Below are 20,465 nucleotides of genomic sequence, written 5' to 3'. Positions count from 1 at the left end.
AGATCCAGTTTTAAAATTTTAAATTGTTTCCAATTTAATTGCTATAGCTTAGAGATAAGATTACAGTTATACATGTTGGATATTCTGTTTCAGCATCTATACAGTATGACTATAATTAGCATTTCTCAGCACGGAGTATTTGGCTGCAATCAGAGCAAACAGTCACAGAGAGACGCAATCTCAAAAGACCTGCTGTCAGTCTAAGGGTTAAGGTTATGTTTAAAGCAAGCGAATAGACTCCTCATCCCTGGAAATATGGAACCTGCCTAAAGTTAACAGCCTTTATATAAACAGATATAAACACTAAATTTAACTCAATTATTCGTCATATAGGAAGTTAAATCAACATGGATTGTAGAAGTAAATTCACTTGAATTTTTGGACAAATCAAACACTAAATTTACTTACAATAAAATGTAAAAAAACAAAGAAAGTAAATCATATCAATAACAACTAGCATTAGGAAACAAAATTAAACAACTTAGAAAGCGTTTTTTTCCCTATTGTACAGTCACCAAAACCCAAGTTCTTAGACATTCCACATCATAACAACTCTGGGTGTAAAGAAATTCCTTGCCATCTCTCCCTTTGCTCCCTTGCTAATTATTTTAAATCCAAAAGAAAAAGCTAAGGTTGACATTACAGGCGTGGTCTGGTCAGAGGGAGAAAAAAAGTTCACTAACATGAAAAGTAAAAGACACAAATGTTTGTTAATTTGTGCATAGTCTTGCAAATTAATCTTCAAGGTTTTCAAAATAATCATCTGCATAGCGTAGCATCTGCACAAGAGCAGAAAGTATCAAGATATCCACTTTACAATCCAGCTCAAGCTCTGATGAATAGTTTTTCACGGGGATTATGCATGAAATTGGAATCCCAAATCGCTCCCCAATTTCAAGTACCTAGAACAAAAAAAATATGATTAGTATCTTTTCAAACCCAACACTGTACAATATTGCTTTGGATGTCAACAAGTGTGCATTCAATAAGGTTACTGAATTCATACTGCAGAGCCTTGGGACGTCCTCCTGACGGGAAAGGCGCTACTACAAATGTAATTTGTTGTTGTTGTTTACCTTTTTCTCAATATGTTCACTCCGGTAAATATTTTCCAAGTTATTCAGGACCATAGGACACTCTTTATCCACCTTTGTTAGTAAAACAACCTGCGGTATGCCTATGTGGGCAAAAATAATTAAGTTGACTTTTTACTACTGTATTTAGAGGTTGTGTAGAATTAATTATAAAACATACTCCAGTTTTAAAATGTTACCTCCTGTCTGGGTTAGCTGATTTCACTCAGGACTACGCTAGTGGAGATACTATTGGCCTCGGTTTGTGAGAGGCACACCCTCCCATAAATGAATCAAGCTCTCACCTCCTATTGATATCCAGTAAGCCCAGAAGACAAAATTATATCTGATATCAATACAGAGCAGTACCTATGGCATACTACTTGAATGAGATATCAGGCTGATTGTCAATGGAACCATATCCCACCACAAATTATTGTCTTCAGAATTTTATTGAAGGAAACTGGATTGGTGATAGTGGGGAGGAGGTAAGACACATTTCACATGTTCTTCCAAATTTTTGCATTTACCAAATAATCACATTAAATCCTCCACTTTTAAGACATCTGCCTTCTCAGATAGTGACTCAACCTAATCAGTTGCATGGAGCCATGGACTTGAGTGTATGCGTGCTGAGGTTTTGGACCTTTAAACAAACATCTGTGAGCTTCAAAATAACACTTTATTCAGATCAACAGTATTCATTGGATCACAACACTCACCCAGGTTATTGAACTCAGATTGAATGCCACGGATTCTCTCCTCCACTTTGATAGACAGGTTGGCAACTTTGCTTGAATCAATGACAAGTACCACACAGTGTATCTTCTCACTAACCGTGGGAGAGTTAATGTAGCCTGCTGTTTCAGGAACAATTGGCGAAGAGCTATTAAACTACAAGAAAAATAGCTGAATTATTTTCACGTAGATTTCAAAGTATTCCACCTGCTGCAGAAAGTGTAGTTATCAATGACTGCATTCTTTATAACACAACAGCATTTTCGTTGATTCTGGTACAAATAGCAACCCATTTCCTGCAAAAGGATCAAAGTCCATTATGGGCAAGGAACAGGACAGCTGAGCAACACAAGGAGCCATCACCATGGTTTCCTGGAGGTACCAATGGCTGAGCAACACACTGGAGGCATAATATACTGCAGCACTTTGTAGCACAGAGTTGTGGGTACAGTTTCACAAATGCAATTTCTTATATGGTGAAAGATGAATTGCAACTGTTTTATCATGGGATGCTTTGTAGATGCCAAGCCAGGCTTCTCCCATGACACTCGAAGCAACAAATTAATCATTAACATAAGAAGGATCAAATCACTCCCCTGCTCTATCAGCCAGGAAAGGGTGTGAAAACAACCTATTAGTGGGAAAACCCATTATAACATCCCCAAGTATAGCGCAGCTTCATTTAGAGCACTGGTGTCCTGTGATCTGGACTAAGTTTAAGCATAATAGATCCGACTTCAGGTGCTGACTAACAAACCGTTTTCTTACATTAAAAATTGGTTGCCTTGATATCATTTACTGTGTGCTGTGCACATGTGCTACGCACAGCAAACTCCAGTAACATCACTTCCTGCATACAAGCTGTGAGCAAGAAGTGCTGCTGATATTACTTTGAAAAAGGAAGTGGCATCAGTGGCGGACCTGCGCACATCACGCAAGAAGTCGCTGGTGACCGAGAAGTTAGCCACTTGTTTGTGCCTCACTTATAACACGTCTGCAGATATGTTGGACTCAAGACGACTGCATGATAAAAGGGTTACCTTGTACTGGGTAAATTACCTGATACTTTTCAGGAACATGTCCTTCAATGATCTTGGTAATGTCACCAGCAACTATCCCTAAACCTTTACTTTCTTCAACTCCCATTGAATCACAAAGAATGAAAGGCAGGTACAGGCCATCTCTTCCAGCTTTTATGGTGTATGTTGCATACTGCAATGATACAGATACATTATCAGATAAAGTGAAATCTACTTTAGTAGTTAACATAGAGCTTCCAAGTGCAATGCATTACATTTACATAGTTACCTTTGTTGTGCTACTGCCAGCTAATGTTCGACAGGTGACATGCCCACGGAAAACAGAATTTGCGGAATTGATGAAGCTGGATTTTCCTGATCCAGTTGGTCCAACAAACAAAACTCGGGCCTCAGATACGGAACTGGCAAGTGGCTTGTAGTTCTCGATAAATTTAAGCAATTCAGTTCTTTTCCTTTAAGAAAACACTCTAGTTTATCCAGATCAGAATATTTGTTGTCTAATTCAGACACTGCTGCTAACTTAAATATGTAACAGAAATGATTGTCTTAAGGGCAGCCGCAAAGGATAATCCTGCAATTCAGCAGGAATAGTTATTACTATTCAAAATGGTATTTTTCACATCAATTTACAAAAAGCAATTAGTTAACTTCATAGAATCATAGAATTATACAGAACAGAAGGAGGCCATTCGGCCCATCGTGTCTGTGCTAGCTCTTTGAAAAGAGCTATCCAAATCAACAACACTCCACCGCTTTCTCCCCACAGCCCTGCAAACGTGACCTCCCCAAATAATTATGTACTTCTCTCTTAAAAGTTCTTATTGAATCGACTTCCACCACCTTTTCAGGCAATGCATTCCAAGTCCGAACAACTCGCTGTGTGAAAAAATTTCTCCTCACCTCCCCTCTGTTTCTTTTAACAACTATTTTAAATCAGTGTCCTTGGTTACCGACCCACTCACCAGTGGAAATAATTTCTCCTTGTTCACCCTATCGAATCTCCTCATAATTTTGAAAACTTCTTTTCAGCCTCCTCTTAACCTTCTCTGCTCCAAGAAGAATAATCCTAGCTTCTCTAGCCTCTCCTAATAACTGAAGTCCCTCATTCCTGGTACTATCCTGGTAAATCTCCTTTACACCCTCCCCAATGCCTTGACATCCTTCCTAAAGTGTGGTGTCCAGAACTGAACACAGTCTCTAGCTGAGGCCTAGCCAGTGTTTATAAAGGTTCATCATAACTTCCTAACTTTTGTATTCTATGCCCCTACTTATAAAGCCTTGTATTCCGTATTCTTTTCTCACATACCAAAGTAAAACATACTTTCAGTTATTGTTTTTTTGGGGTGAGTTAACTAATTCTTTTTTTAAACTGATGTGTAAAATACGAGTTGCTGAAAAATGCAAATTATAGTCTGACACCTGAGGAAACCCATCACCACACTTACGAGTATCTAAACCAAACTGAGAATTCCATGCAACCCATCTATATATGGAAATTCCAGAGATATTTATTGGAATGGAATGCACACTCTCTCCCTGGAGGGACACATTCTGCTTACTTAACTTAGGCAAACTGGGCAAAGTTTTGGAAGAGCCAAGGCTTGGGGACCCCAGTGTGTGTGTTGGGATACTGCCAGAGTTTAACCAGCTAAAATTGCACAGCTTGCCATTGAAAGCACTATCTGGCAAGTTTTATCACTGTTTATCCAGCTAGGACCACCGTACCCGTTAGGGTTTGGACTTGTAAGGAGCTGAGTGGGAAGAGGTCCTGCCCCCAGTGATTCTCTGCTCTTCCAATCCTGCCGATGAGCCAAGCTGCTGGGCCAAGCAGTGCCCTGGAATACTGCGGACCCGCCTGGCTCAGGAATTGGATTACTGAGGCTGCCACAGAGAGTTGGCTCAGTTTTGACATTCCATGGTCCCTTTTTACAGCTTAATTACTCATCCAGAGAGCTTTTGATACCATTATTATCCTGCACTAATTCTAATACTCCATTAGTATGGAGAGCAAAAGGAAATCAAGGAGAAGGATTATAGTGAAATGGATAGAAGTTAATAGAGGAAGTTACAAACAATGCCCAAGTAAAGTTTTGTTGCAGACAGAAAAGTACATCAGTTCCAGTTCTAGGCAAAGACCACATGTAACTCATTTTGATTGGCACTGGTATTTCATCCACACATACATTGTGGATTTACCTCTTGAGCACCAGCAACCGAATTTCTGCTGTTTTGTGAGGTGCATCCTTGTTCTTTGATGAATTAACCCAACAGACAAAGATCTAGATTTGTAAGGACTGAGAGGTTAGTCTTTGTTAGGACTTTGTGATCTCACAGATTGCTTTCAAAGTACATGCATGTGGGGACCATATATAAAAGAGTGGCCTTCTAACTGTAGCTTCACAGTATCCATCAGTCAAGGAGGAATGGAATGTGTGTTGTGTGGTGAGGTAAGCCCAAAATATTTCTTTGATTTGATCCTTGCACATTTTTGCTGGACTGGTGGTGTGAAGATCTGTTTTATACCTTTCATCATCATAGAAATTTACAGCATTGGGTCTATGCCATCTCCTTTAAGAGAAAAACTCATTAATAGTCTTACTTAAGAAAAACTTACTCAGTTGTCCACGTGATATTCCTCCAGGGTGTATTCAATGCTGAAAAAGTAAAATTATGAATGCAGATAAAACAGAACACTTTAAAATTGATATTAACTACATAAATCAACTACACTTTATTTCAATGCCATTTCTAGCAGCAAAATTGAACATCCCTTACCTTCAACCCGGTAAATCTCACATTCTTGAAGATCCATATCATTTCGGCACAAATCACCTTTTTCAAATATGTAAGACTGAGAAAGATTAATTGTGATTTTTTTTCTGATTGGTCAGAAAGATAAGGCTAGCTCCAAAATTAGGGCCCTTTTGTGAATTACACAGAGCATCAGCATCCTTTGTCACAGGAAATTTTAAAGGTTTCTTCTTTGAACTGTTTATTCGAAAAAGGAAAGCATGGTTATCAACTAAACTTCCATACATAGGAAAACTCTCATGTGTGTAGCCTCCAAATATGCAACCTGATGGATTGAATCCAATTGTTAAAGTAGGTCCTTCATTCTCACATTTGTGACGAAACGTATCAGAAGCAAATCCATGGTAACTGGCTTTGTAAAGTAAATGCAGCTTTACGTTTCCAAGAAGTTGATACAGTTGCTTCTCATCTTCTGTTGCAAGTCTAGACTTCATCTTCAACATGCTAAAAACAAGAAGTTGCGTATTGTTTTAGGAATCATGGTTTTCATTGACAATTTATAAAGGAAAAGGTGCTACATAAATATTACTTCAGTATCATATGTTTTTGATGCACGCTATAGAATTCTGAAGCTTACATTAGCCCTCTGAAGATTTACTGCAAAATACTCAAGATAATGATAATCATTTACAAGGTAAATAGGGGAATCCAGAACAAATGCTGATAACTTTAAAAAAAAACTAAATCTGTGAATAGGGCAGGCCAGAAAGTAAAATCCTTAAACAGAATGGTGATCTACTGCCCATAGATAGTGATTGAGACAAAAGGCCATTTTTCTCCACCAGAATCAGTAGCTCTGACTGCCTTATGGAACACACTGATTCCTGCAGAGAATGAGAAAGCGAGAGAGAGAGAGAGAGAGAGAGAAAGAAAATGGGAGAAAGGAGAAAGAGAGGAAGATAGAAGGGAGAGAGAAAAAGAAGAAAGCAAGAAAGGGAGAAGAGAAAGGGAATACAAAGGCATAGAAAGGAAAGAAAACAGCAACAAAATTACCTTTGTATAGTGCCTTTCATGTCGGGAGGAAGAGATTATAGGGAGAAACAAAGATCTTATTATCCATTCCATTAACCTTATAATCCCTTTCCAATTGTCCAGTAAAATGTGTCCGTCTTATAAAATGAGACACATAGAATGAAATCCACCATAAAATAGCTCACAGATTCCAAGGCCTTCTACCTCTCTGATAGTTCCCCTTAAGTGCAGCCACACTGTCATCTTATTACAATGATCCCATTTTATTTGTCAACTAAGAGACTTATGATTTTAAAGCTATGGATGTCCCGAAATAAAAAATAAAGCTCCAACTACAAAGTTTTCAGGAGACTCACCCCAAAGAATGATCAATTCGGTTCACTCACTAACGAGAGTGAAACAGGAAGTGTTACAAAAGTGTATTGTATGCTGGGATTTAAAACAAATCAGCAAAACAATCAAAAATTTGTTTTCAAGGTCAAAAATATAGGACCTTCTGTTGAAAATGCTTTCATGGCATTGAATCTCAATTAAGACTCTATAATGTGAATGAAATTGACTGACGGTTGTCAATTGATTTGGGCATTGCTTAGACAAAAAGCACATTGATGTTCACATTGTTTTCTCTCCAGCTCTGATGTTGCATACAATAGCCAGCAGAGGGAATACTCGGCCTTAATTTTGAGTTTCTTCTAATTCTGGGGATTCAGAAGTTTATGGCAATATTGAAAAACAAGTCACTCTTTATAAAAAAAACACTGTCAGTATCAGTAACAAATAACACCAACTTGCATTTATCTAATGTCCCACAATTTAGTCAAAATCTTCATGAAATGAGAATATATTTTTAAATTTTAGCAAACTAGTTTTACTTATATTGCAGATAAATGTGTGTAAGATTTAGAAATTGCTTGAAAATGGTAGTCAATCAATGACATCTTGTTATACGTTATCTGGTAGTCTAGAAAGTAAAATCCTCACACACAGTGGTGAGATACTGCTCCTAGATAAAGAGTGATTGAGGCACTGGGCATTATTCTTGCCCAGGATCAGCAGCTCTCAGACTGCCTGTGGATCTTGGCTAGAGTGAACTTCCTGCTGATTCCTGAGTCCATATTCATGACTGCATAGAGAGAGAGAGAGAGAAAGACAGGAGCAAGAAAAAACAAAAAGAGAAGAAGCGAGGGAGTAAAGGAGAGAGGAAGATAGAGGAGAGAGAGAAAAGCAAGCAAGCAAGAAAGCAAGATATAGAAAAGAGAAACATAGACATGTTTCTGTACCTTTCCTCCAGAAGAAACTCTCCTCTGGATCCTCCAGAACCTCCAGGTTGTTTCGTGGTTGGTTGGTGGGATCTTGTGTGAGGAAATCCTGTGAAATGCTTGGAGACATCCTCTCAACAACAAAAGGACATCTCAAGGCGCTTCACAGGATTTACTGTAAAGTGTAGTGACTGTACAATTTTGTCGGCAAGACTTGAGTCCAAGAATGATGGTAGGAATCTTCAAGTGTTTTGCATAGCAATGTGGGCTGTAAACCCAGTGTGAAAGATCAAATGAGGAAGAAAAAGTGGCCACCTCCTTTTCCACTGACAGCAGCCGGAAACAAACCTGATTAGAAAGTAAAATCCTTTTTTAGTAAAATGACTAAACCTTCAAAGCACTTTTAACAAAATCTTCATAGAATAAACTAAATTTTCTCTGATGGTGGTAAGATTGTCTCTGTATTATGTCAAATAGTTTGTTACATTATGTACAAAGCTTTGACAAAGCTTTATTGATGTCTGAAGAACCAGCCTTATCTGTCCCAGAGAATGACTGATTGTCTATAAAGCATTGGCAATAAACTTTGAAAATGGCATCATGTAATAAAGAATTCCAGGATGTAAGATCAAAGGAAAGGTCATGAGCCCTCTAATAAAAAATACCCGCTGTAGCAAAGTAATACAGGCTTTGAAGAATATACTGTGCTTGACACCTCAGTAGGTTAACAGCCAATTCACAATAATAATGAAGTTCAGAGGGACCATTTGTGAAATCTTTAAAAGCTGGTTTCTAGTTGAGGGATTAATGAAAGAAATGAGAGAATGCAGAAGTAAACAAGTGGAAACAATTGAAATATTGATAAAAATATAAATTCCATGGTCGTCACTGGGCTGCTCATTCCCTGCACGAAGTGATTAAATAATGACGCGCAACTTATGTTTAAATGTTTAACCATTACATTTGAAGATGCTGTAAATGTTAGCCGAATTTCCATGCAGAAGTAATAAAAAGAACCACTTAAATAGTAATATTCATGAAATGAAGTATATTTCAATAGCCCCATAATAAACGGTTCAATGGGAAAAAATTATGCTGAATTTCATTGAAGGTGACTGAGCGGGAACCACAAGGAGAGATGTGCAGGTGTCTATTGTTAGGTGGGTGTAGGGGCAGGGGAGAAAGTGATCCCCTGGATGTGAATTTGAGTACCTTCTCACTCTTTCCTGTATGTAAATAAGAGTAATTAACATGAGACCACAATCAAAGAGGTGAGAGAGCACCAATTGAGCCAGGCCTGACAAACATAAGTGCAGAGATGTATTGTAAACCAACACTTCCCTGAAAGTGAAAGGCTCCATCGGTGACTGGCATGGTTGACAAATAAGTGATTACCATTTGTCCCATTTGCCATTTGTTCCACTCACTAAAATTGGAGAGTATGCAACCACTAAATCAATAGTTTGCATTTGTCTTAAGAACAAATATTGATGGATGTGTCCAATTATGTGGGTTGCAAAACTAAACACAGACATTCTAATCAAATTTTCTTTGAGAATTCAAAATGTATTTCCATTGCACGTACATCGTGGATGAATATGAACACAATGAATATGATTTAAAATGTTTATAATATCAGCCAATAAAAAAATACATCACAAGTAGTTCTTTAAAATGTCACGAGCAGGCTCAGCCTTTACATACCCAAAATGAATAAATAACCTTTGAAACAAGATATACAGAGGGGAAAAAATTTGAATCCAGAACACAAGTTTCATATACTACATTATTACAACATCCCATCAGTGTTGTAATCACTTTGCCTGCACAGCACACAAAAGAGTTACAGTACCTAATGTTCCACTGGTGGAATTTAATTCGGCTCTGACAGATTTTGCTAACAGTGCCTCTGAGATGCATACATTTTCAATATCTTTTTTAATTAATTGTGTCCTGAGTTTCATTAAAGAGGTAATCTAAAATGCAAACTATTCTTTCTTTCCTCCGCTTCACATTGATCAATTGCACAATAATCCCTTTAAATGTATCCCACTGCTAAGATCCAGAGGAAAATAAGCGCTTTGGGACGTCTAGAAGATGTGAAAAGCGCTATATCAAATGCAAGGATTATTATTATTATTATTATTGTTGCCCTATGGTTGTTGCTTCAAAGAGTAAGGCTGGCTGGACATGTGTTGAAGCCCAAAACATCTGTTTCATGAGAGAAAATAAAACTGTATTTCACAAGAAAGCATAAAGTGTTGAGTTTTTCATACTTTGTGTGCGTCTTGTTCTTTCTCTTTTTATGAAGAAAAGTAAAGCCCAAAAGTGCAACAAATATGGTAACTGTTCCCACAGTTATCAGCCAATATGTGAGTGTAGCAACTTGTCAAATCCTTCCGGAGCTGGTTGCTAAAATCTTCAAAAGTTCTCACAATACATGAACTGCCCAAAACAATGAATAGAGGTATTTCATTCACCCTTAATCTTTTAATTGTCAATAGTCGATGGCCAAATTTAAAAGTGAACAGTTTTCAAAATAAAATCAAAGCCAGAATAATTGCTTACCACAATTTTTTAAGTTGAAGCCAGAGTGTCTACTATAGCAGCAATTTTAACAGCTGGTAATTATACTGACATATTATTGCACCAGGAACTATCATGTATCCTGAAAATTAAAGGAGCAGTAGTTCCTAATTACTATGGTTAATGGAGCAATCTGCTCATTTATTCCTTATTAATTTCCAATGATGTACCTACCACTCCTGCTTTATCAGTAGCAACACTTTCAGTGGGAGCTGGGAATATGGAATCATAAATGTCATTCCAGCTGATGTAATGGAGCAATTTTTCACAAAAATTCTACGTACCCTTCACATATTTTAATTATTCCAACTAAAAATGAAAGTAATTAACAGCATAACGCTCCTTTCAATTTGAAAGAGCGACACTTTTTCATTAATGTAAAGCAATCTTCACCAGGACTGATATGTCAGAAAAATAGACAAATGAATAAATCAATATTCAAAGCTAGTTATATGAGTTCTGATGATTGGAAATGCCCTAAATGCCTAAACATTGATTTAAACAGCATTATTATTGATAAAACTATAAAACAGAACTTAATGTTTCTGATGACTTTACAACCACATAGGAGTCTTCGGTTTTCTATTATAAATTTGGAAAAAAAATTTGGCTGTGCCCCTAAAAGCACTGTGGTTTCAATCAAACCATCAAAGTTAAACAAATCTATGCATACAACATCACAAAAAGAGAACATATCTCTTTGCACTGTAACGTATTGTTGCCATATGACAAAAATGCATCAACAATTATACAGCTCATGCATATAGACTAAAGCATTATTGTTTTTAAGTTGTTGTAGTTACTTTCAGATGTTTTTTAGATGAAGCCAGAGTGCCTTCTATAGTTGCAATCTTAATTGAACTATGTACTGAATTGCAATTCCATTTTTGAAGGTCAATGTTTTTTCTTCCCAAACACCGCATTGAAATTGTATAGAGTTGTGTTAGAATGGCTTTTCGAAGGAGAATATAAACCCATGGATCTAAGATCTGATTCCAGGCTGCCATCCGGACCGCTTGAAAGAGCAATGAATTGATGGCTGGCTGATTCAAATTCTTATCCAGATACCTGGCGCTGCCAATTACTGCCACCATCACCTGAACAAGGCAAAAAAAAATCATTAGAAACCCAGTCATCAAAATAACAATCAAAATCTTATAATAATAATAATAATAATCCTTGCATTTGATATAGAAATATATATAGAAATATATCACATCTTCAAGATTCTCAAAGGACTTCACATAATATACTGTAAAGTGAATTAATTGACGATATATTTTGAGGGCAAATCCCTTGTGGAATAACATTTAATGGCAAATTTGGATTAGGGAGCATTCTTGTTGCTCTGTGCATTCGAATGATCACTTTTCAAAAACTATAACAAAAGTAGTATTTTCTTTGTTGAATTAACAAACTTTTAAAACTACTTTGTTGCAAATATGTTTCTGATACCACTGTAGCCCAGCCTCATTTCTTTCAAAATAGAATAGATGCAACCAACATTTTTGAAATGGATGGTGGGAACTGGAACAAACTAGCGGAGGAGTAATAGGTTTTAAAATTAAGAATAAAAAAGGATTTTGAAGAGGTAGATTAAATTAAAATTAGTAAAGCAACAAAGAGAGCGTACAGCAAAGAGGAAAAATTTACATCAAATATCCTGGAGGAATATAAACACGTTGATTCAATCTTTACAGTTTCAGTACATTAAAAATTTACATCCTAAGTCATGACTTAAATGCAACTGTTGATCAAGCATCAATATATTTATGACAGTGCTTTAAAATGTGTTTTTAGCATCCCAGTGTATAAACTGAAAAACATACAGAATCAACCAGTCCAGAATTCTGCATAAACATGGTATCCGTCTAAGGATTACCCTTTATGCTGTTTACATCTTATTACATCTTATCTGAGGAGTGGTAACACAGTGAAATGACTTTTGTAAACAATTCATTAACTTCCTTAGTTGGAGTTCTTGAAAATTCAACAATAGAAAAATAAATTGTTTCTTAGATGAAAAATTCTGACTGGGCATTCATAGATGGAAAAGTTGTTGAACAAAATAAGGAGTTGCGAGTGAAAACATCTTAAAATAAGTGAAGAGAATCCATCCTCATACGTATATTGTCACCTCCATACGACTGATATTATATTATTATTATTATTAGACAGTAAACATCGCAGTTAGATATATATTGAGTTTTCATTTTGGAGCCCCATTCCTAAAACTACCTTTGCAGAGGGTTCCGGGAATCAAATTAGTGCCACAACTTCAATAGAAATGCAAAAATCACAGAACTGTTACAATTAAAAAAAATTTTTTTTAGCTCTTCAATGTTATTAACGAGACGGTTCCAAAGCCTTCTCTTTAATAGAATTTAGAAATATATTGCCATTCGATGCTGGTTGGCAGAGCTCATGCATTTAGTTACACTTTGAATCGCGTCACCTGCAGGGGTATGAAAATGCTATACAAACAATCACATCTATTTTAGATGTTAGTAATAATTATTAGTAATTTATAATTTATTCATAGATTGGAAATGTCCCATCACAAAAGTTGAAAGGATTTTATTTTCTGGGTTCAGTTAACAATTTCACAAAATGCCAAAGCAGTCTATTATTTCTCGTTGAAAACAATGACAATGCCTGAAACAACTAAACAGGAATTGAGTAAATCTAACAATCTATCTACAAATTTAAGGTCAACTTAGATAATGTTCAATCTTATTACAGGAGCATTTGGGGGAAATTTTCATATAGAGTTTCAGAACATCCAGAATTTGACAAATTACTAAATTCAGTCATAGCTTTGAAGTTAGTTTTCTGTATCTCAATACAATCTATTGATTCTGTGCCAATGGTTTTACTCTCAATTGTTTTTGCTTCTCCTAACCACCCACTCAAAAAAATGTTGCAATCAATTAGAATGATCCAGTAATGTACACAATGGCCAAATTTGTGTAAAGAATGGCACAAACATCGATCACATCATTGCAAAACAAAGCAGCCATGGAATAGCTGGACTGAAACCTTGTAACTAAAATAAAATAAAACAAAACCACTCAAGCGCCTCGCATTTGAGACCGTTAATAAAACACACAGTGAAAATGACAAAGCAATGACACACCTAGCAAGATTACTCACACATTTCAAGACATTGAATCAGTGGACTCTGAACTTGAAGAAAGACTATGAATTAAAGAAATCAGAAACGCACCTCAAAACAAGTTTCTGAGGAATATATTTTATATTATACTTTGAGAAACAATTTGAGAAGTTAGGTCTCTGCAGTTTTGAAGAGATAATTCACAGAAGATCTTCTAGAGGCATATAGCATTTTAAATGGGTTTGGTAAAATCAACCCAGACCAATACTTTTGGATTCACCAAGACAGTAGAACAAAAGGACACAGGTTTAGAACTGCTAAGGGCAATTTCAGAGCAGAAACTATTGAGCTTTACTTTACTCTGAGGGTAATTGGTGACTGGAACAGACAGGAAATGTAGTTTGAAGCTAGAATAATGGATTCATTTTAAATAAAGCTTGACACAGGGATCAGACGAGCAGAAAGGCTTTTTCATCCAAAACTTCAATCTTGTGAAATTCTCTCAGCCTTAGGATAAATGTCTAAACATTGTCCTGTGATTGTTGTTATACAATACAAATGATACCAATAAAAAATTGGAACCTGATGAAAGCAATGATAGTGACATATTAGCCACATTCTGCAAATTAGTGCAAACCCAGGCTTCTTCATTGACCAACAAATAATTTGCTTACCAGAAACAGTTATAGATCCTCCTTGAGGTTTATTTGACATCTTACACAAACAAAATCACACGGTATAATGTCATTATAACCCCATCATGTGTGTCACCCACAGCTAAACCAGTACACCTGATAATATATTTTTAAAATGTGTGCAATAAATTATGGATCTGAGAACACTCACCCTGATCTCCACACGTGACTAGACTACTTGGGGAAGATAAGCATGGTCTCCATGATGGATCCAAGGTGACATGCTTGGCAACAAAATGTTGGGATCAAGTCAACCTTCTGTGGTAGTCTCGGAAATCTGGTTCCTGAGCCACGTAGGTACACAGTATTCCGAGGCACTGCTGATGACAGACCAGCTAGCCAGGCTTGTTGGCAGGACTTGAAGAGGCAGGCACTGGGGCAGGGATTATTCCTATTCAGTTCCCGTTAACCCTGCAAACCAAAGTGCTAACTGGTACTGTGGTTCAAGCTGGACGAGCATCGGGAAGCTTGACAGAGAGAGCTCTCAACAGCAAACTGTACGTTTTTAGTTGGTTAAACTCCAGGATTTCCCCAGTACTGGGGTCCTCAAGCATTAGTGCTTGCCAACCTGTGGCTAATACTCTCTGGAATTGGGTAAGTAGGGTGTGTCCTACCAGGGATACAGTGCACTAAACCATTCTAGAAATTTCCATGAGTAGTTGGCATGGTGATATCCACAAGTCACTCATCTAAATGACCAAAAAAAACACACATGGAAAACAAACTGCAAGTTTCATAAGCAACATTACACACTGTGGATTACTCAGCCAACACCTGCCTGTGATTTACTTCCCTAGACCACGACATATTTTGTGCTTAATCAATTAGCGTGTCCGGTAATACTCTACCTACTTCAGAGAAATACCATAACAATAAATAATTCCATTTGAGGTCATTGTAGCCTGCGTTAAGACGTGCCACTAAAGCTTGGTACTGTTTCAGCCTGGTAAAAGCCAGGTGAGTTGGATACATTTACTAGTTGGTCTTTGAAGTACACCTTTTCTATTTTAATTGAATTGGCTGTACCTTTTGATTGTTTTCAATAATTGATTATGTATTTTCTTCTCCTCTTTGTTTTCAGAAGGTGCTGACTCAGCTGGGATACAGTTCCATAAGACTCAGTTTTACTCTCACCTCTAAATGTCTATTCTTTGTATACAAGTAAAGATTTTGTGTGTCAGTTGGCTCTATAGTGTCACAACCAGTCCTGATCCAACTGTTGTAGTTTCCAGCAGTATATCATTCAGGATGAAATCCTGTTTGAATTTTCACCTCCTCTCAGGCCATGAATCAAACCTCAGACCTTCTTGATCTACATGGCTCAGAACCAAACTAGGCAATCATGCTCTGAACCACTGAATGATCAAAATAGTTTATTTCTTTAACCCAGTTAAGGTAATGTTTTATTTTAAACACTTTTCCATTTTAACTTTTTTATGGCTGGATTGATCTTGATTGAGAATATGATCACATACATCCTGGAAAATAAAATCCTAAATGGGGTAGACGAGCAAAGGGACTTAGGGATACACATAAACAATTCACTAAAAGTAGCATCCCAGGTTAATAAGGCCATAAAAAAGCAAACCAGGCATTGGGGTTCATTTCTAGAGGGATAGAAATGAAAAGCTGGGAAGGTATGGCAAACCTCTATAGAACCTTGGTTGGATCACACTTAGAATAATGTGTGCAGTTCTAGTCCCCACATTATAGAAGGGATGTAGAGGCACTGGAAAGGTGCAAAGAAGATTCACGAGGATGATCCCAGAACTGAGAGATTATACCTATCAGGAAAGGCTGAACATACTTGGACTCTTTTCTTGAAAAGAGGAGGTTAAGGGGTGACCTGATAGAGGTCTTTAAAATGATGAAATGTTTTGACAGGGTAGACATAGGGAAGATGTATCCACTTTTGGGAGAGACCAAAACCAGGGGCCATCAACATAGAATAGTCACAATTAGATCAAATAGGGAAGTTAGAAGAAATTTCTTCACACAGATAGTAGTGGGAATGTGGAGTTGTTGAGGCAAATAGCATATATGTATTTAAGGGAAAGCTGGATAGGTACATGAGGGAGAAAGGAACAGAAGGTTATGCTTGAAGGCTTAGTTGAGGAAGGGCAGGAGGAGGCTCATATGCAGCATAAACACAGGCATAGACCAGTTGGGCCGAATGGTCTGTTTCTGTGCTGTTATATTTTAATCCATATTTTACGTTATGTGAGAAATGGTCTGTGTTCTACTTATACAGGAATATATAATAAAATGACTTTTTAAGTCAAACATTTGACAAATTTAAACAAAAACATGAAACCAAAAGCCATTAAGCCTGTGAATAAACTACACAGCCTGTCCTTTTTTTACTCTTCCATACTGCCAAGAAAAATAAGGCTATTAGAGTCTGCAATAGATCACCCTGACATTTATTAAACTGGAAACATACAGGATAGCTGTTCCTTACTCTGTACCATATATGCCACATCTGCGAGCATCCTCCCGTTGGTAAAATATGCTCAACCACAATTCAAAGTACAACATTGAGGTACAGGTCTGTGCCAATGTCTGTGCAAACAGAAACCCTGATTTTTTTCCCACTGAAGTTAAAGAGTCCAAAACTAGTCATTATGCATTGAATAAAGTATTGGAAATTGGCAGAACTTAACAAGTTGTTTTTTTTAAAAAAAACACTTTCGATAATAATATAATAATCCTCGCATTTGATATAGCGCCTTATCACGTCTTCGAGATGTTTCAAAGCACTTCACCAGAATATACTGTAAAGTGAATTGACTGTATATTTTATAGGAGAATCACGGCAGCTAATTGTGCACAGCAGTGTCCCACAAACAGTCGTGGATTGAGGCACCAAATTTTTTTGAAAGGGTTTATTACTACTGCCAGGTTCAAACTCGCTGTTAGGTAAACAGAGGCGGGTGGAGTAAGGAAATTTGCCCAACATTTTGCCCTGCCCGGGAACCAAACCCAGGTCCACTCACTTGCAATGTGATTCGTATGCAATTTTTTTTGATAGGAACGAAATTAATAAAGCCGATTTATTTCTTTGAACATTCCAGAATTTCATAACTATTTAGATTGTAGCTTGTTTATGCGTTTTTAAAAATTATCAATCGACACAAATAGTTACTATCGAACAGTGAACATTTGCTTTTAAAGAAATGCTGGTATTGAATATTGTGGATCATAAAATTTGAAATAGACAAATTATCTAATGCGCAATATATCCATTGAACCGGTTGTGCATTTATAGCAGAGAATGGTGCTGGATTTAGAGATTTAAAATAAGAGATTTAAAACTGTTTCAAAGATATTATGAAACCCTCCATCCCTCACAAAAAATAAATAGCCTACCCAAATGGTAAAATTAATTGCAGGTGTAACTGGATCACAGCATTATTTTACAATGTTTGTGTTTTATTTATTCTGCATAATTCAAACTGAAACTTCTGTGAGGAGACTTTATACACGATTTTAAATGAGGTTGAGAAAGAAGGGACACCTGCTGCAACAGAAAAGGTCACAGGTTTCGGATTGCAAATAGCTATTTCAGGACAGGCAACATGGAAGTTTTTCTGTACCCAGAGAGTAATTAATAACTGGAACTTGTTACCGGGAAGGGTTGTTCAGGCTCGAAAGCTGGACTCATTGCGAAAAATAACACCCATGGTGCAGTGATGGGAGGATGATAAGGTGAGTATGAGATCAAATGGGCCAAAAGGCCTTGCTCATCTGAACCTATCTTGTAATATATTAAAAGAATAATCATTTTATTGTCAACTTTTCCCAAAGGCATATGATCCCTTTTCCTTTCACTTTTCCACAAGCACTGATTCTCCTCAGATACCTCAGTAAAGTGGGCATTATGGCTTTAAATATTTCATACTGAGCCTAAACACTATTTATGAAAGCAGGAATTTGCTGGAGTTCGTTAAAAAAATAAACTGATCCTCTGTGTTTATTTCACACTTGTGCAGTTGATTAATCCAATAACAATCGACTGTCTGCAAGAGCTCACCTGAAAGTCACGTGTTTGCTGACAAGGGTTTGTTTTTCTCACATATGGACTGCGGATTGAAAATGAGATTCCAATTTAGGTTTTGAAACTCAGGTCCAGCGAACAGAACGAATTCTGAAGCTGTAAGGTAAACTAACTGGTTTAAGAAACCGTGTGATATTGTTCATATAAATACATTCCAATGAATGGCTTGCAATATTAGTTCTTATAGTGTCTGCATTCAAATTAAAACAATTTGCAAAAGTTTTTAAAGTAACTCAAACCTAACTATGGTTTCACAGCTGAAATGAAGACATTGCACAGATTAAGTCTGATGAATATAATGCCACCAGTTATTCATTTATGTCCAAATGATTATAGTATTTGGGTTTGTAACAGTATCGGCGTGAGCAGCAGGTCCCTGGAATCATCCACAGCAAGAATTAATACTATCAGGAGAAGAGTAAGGTAATTCTGAATTTTAGTTATAGTAAAAATCCATTTATAAATATACATGAAAATGACCTACAATATATAAGCGTATCAATTTTCACAAATTGTTAAAATCATACTTGTGACTTAAAATAAATTAGCACGGAGCAAAGGTTAGATGGGCTCAATTGAGAGCTAACGATAATAATAATCCTTGCATTTGATATAGCTCCTTATCACGTGGTCACGACATCTCAAAGCGCTTCGCAGAATATACCGTAAAGCGAAATGACTATATATTTTGTGGGCGAAACGTGGAAGGATATAAATAATAAAACACAGAATATTTAAAAGGTTCTTACCAGCAAGGGGCCCCAGCAAATACAGGAGACGCACACTATGGTCACTAACTGGACAACCATCTCTACATGATGAGACCTGCCTTGTCTGTGAGGTCTACTTTTGATTCCAGATCTGATTAAAACCACAACAGTAACAGAATTGCACAACAAGGAGATGCCAAGCGCAGTCAATCCCAGGGAGGAAAAAAGAAGCAAAATCCCCACATCTCTCCCGTTTTGAATATTATGAGTTTTTATGAAACACCAGGTCTGTGAACACTGGACCTTATATTCCCCGAAGCGCATATTGGGGAGTAGGGCCACAGAGAGTGCAAAGAGCCAAGTGAAGCCCAAGATGCGCTTGGTGTGTCTGGAGGTCATTTTGGCGGAGTGCAGGAGGGGCTGCGTGATGCCGACGCACCGCTCGATGGCCATCACACTTCCCAGGAAGAGGGGCGAGAGGCCAAAAAACACCATGCAAGTCCCCAGAAATCGACAGAGGTTCTCAGAGGGGTCGATGGACTTCCAGTCCCTGTTCAGCGCGTATATCCTGACTGTGATAGCGCCGTTGATGATGTGCCCCAGGCAGTCAGTGATCACCAAACCGCTGGCGAAGAGCAGAAAGGACGCCTTGGATTTCTGTTTGAATTTCTCATAGGCTTTGATGAGGATGATTAACGCCATGATGTTCGACAAGGTCCCAATGGTCATGAATATCACGGGAACAGTCGCAGAGATGCCAATGGATGAATTGCTCGGACAAGACCCGTCCGGGTTGGACCAGATTCCTGCTGCTGTTGCTGCTGCTGTGGTTTTGCTGCTGTTGTTGGACATCTTCGGGGAAACTCAATTCAGGGGAGTTTATAAAAACGCATCTCCAAGCACCGTGGCCTGCAAAACACAAATTAAAATAATGCATCAGTAGATATTAGACAGATATATTTATTAAAAAGTTGCGGTCGTTTACTTAAACAGAACGAAATATAAAGTAATAAAGCCATAAAGTAATTATAAACTCAGCAACTAGTTCTTCGTCGAATAAGTCTGTCGAGCAACGGGAAAAAGGTCCCCAATCACACAGCGAAGACCAGCAATAAATCACTTGCTAAGCAGCACAGGTGGGAATCACATTTGAAATGTGAACCCGATGCGCTCGGGCTCTGACCTTTCCCGTGTCAGACAGACCGAGAAGCAGCGCACAACGATGGCTCGATCTCCTCTCCAAACTTATTCAATGAAGTTATAACAGGGATTGTGCACAACCCCCTCCCCCCCCCACACACACACACACACCACACACACACCACACACACACACATACACACACACACATCCCACACACACACACCACACACACACACACATACACACCCACACATCCCACACACACA

The 20,465-nt window shown here is 37.6% G+C and overlaps 3 protein-coding genes across 5 annotated transcripts; all 3 read right to left on the bottom strand.

Moving 5' to 3' along the window:
- Positions 1-8: 8 nt before the first annotated feature.
- Positions 9-5,852, bottom strand: LOC103174718 (interferon-induced protein 44-like). Its single transcript, XM_007887242.2, has 7 exons — positions 5,627-5,852; positions 5,466-5,505; positions 3,120-3,303; positions 2,871-3,023; positions 1,796-1,967; positions 1,077-1,177; positions 9-902 (listed from the first exon to the last, which is right to left on the bottom strand). Exons 1-7 carry the CDS (start codon positions 5,661-5,663, stop codon positions 735-737), a joined length of 855 nt encoding a protein of 284 aa, XP_007885433.2. The 5' UTR covers positions 5,664-5,852; the 3' UTR covers positions 9-734.
- On the bottom strand, positions 5,713-7,968 carry LOC121849232 (interferon-induced protein 44-like). 3 transcript variants are annotated; one of them, XM_042335796.1, is made up of 2 exons: positions 7,915-7,968; positions 5,713-6,106 (listed from the first exon to the last, which is right to left on the bottom strand). In XM_042335796.1, the coding sequence occupies exon 2, from the start codon at positions 6,103-6,105 to the stop codon at positions 5,713-5,715; it is 393 nt and encodes a 130-aa protein (XP_042191730.1). In that variant the 5' UTR covers position 6,106; positions 7,915-7,968. The 3 variants fall into 3 exon arrangements, 2 of the variants coding, with proteins under 2 accessions (XP_042191730.1, XP_042191729.1); XM_042335795.1 differs by lacking the exon at positions 7,915-7,968 and adding an exon at positions 6,656-6,746; XR_006085164.1 differs by lacking the exon at positions 7,915-7,968 and adding an exon at positions 6,991-7,033 and having other exon boundaries at positions 6,043-6,106.
- A 1,537-nt stretch (positions 7,969-9,505) lies between these two features.
- LOC103174719 (prostaglandin F2-alpha receptor) lies at positions 9,506-20,144 on the bottom strand. The gene is made up of 2 exons (XM_042335794.1): positions 19,096-20,144; positions 9,506-11,576 (listed from the first exon to the last, which is right to left on the bottom strand). Exons 1-2 carry the CDS (start codon positions 19,906-19,908, stop codon positions 11,265-11,267), a joined length of 1,125 nt encoding a protein of 374 aa, XP_042191728.1. The 5' UTR covers positions 19,909-20,144; the 3' UTR covers positions 9,506-11,264.
- Positions 20,145-20,465: the final 321 nt, after the last annotated feature.

Source organism: Callorhinchus milii, unplaced genomic scaffold, assembly GCF_018977255.1.
Source record: "Callorhinchus milii isolate IMCB2004 unplaced genomic scaffold, IMCB_Cmil_1.0 Scaffold5, whole genome shotgun sequence".
NCBI lineage: Eukaryota > Metazoa > Chordata > Chondrichthyes > Chimaeriformes > Callorhinchidae > Callorhinchus > Callorhinchus milii.
This window is presented reverse-complemented; position numbering and strand designations above follow the sequence as displayed.

Coding starts and splice junctions, on each gene's coding strand:
- LOC103174719 (XM_042335794.1), bottom strand. CDS start 19,908: ATGTCCAACAACAGCAGCAAAACCACAGCAGCAGCAACAGCAGCAGGA. Junction 11,577..19,095: donor TTTGCTGGGGCCCCTTGCTG/GTAAGAACCTTT, acceptor TGCCTTGTTCAG/GTGATGGTGGCAGTAATTGG.
- LOC121849232 (XM_042335795.1), bottom strand. CDS start 6,675: ATGAAAGGCACTATACAAAG. Junction 6,107..6,655: donor ATGAAAGGCACTATACAAAG/GTAATTTTGTTG, acceptor TCTTGTTTTTAG/CATGTTGAAGATGAAGTCTA.
- LOC103174718 (XM_007887242.2), bottom strand. CDS start 5,663: ATGGATCTTCAAGAATGTGAGATTTACCGGGTTGAAG. Junction 3,304..5,465: donor AATATCACGTGGACAACTGA/GTAAGTTTTTCT, acceptor GTTTTCTTAAAG/GAAAAGAACTGAATTGCTTA. Junction 1,968..2,870: donor ATGTTCCTGAAAAGTATCAG/GTAATTTACCCA, acceptor TTTTTCTTGTAG/TTTAATAGCTCTTCGCCAAT.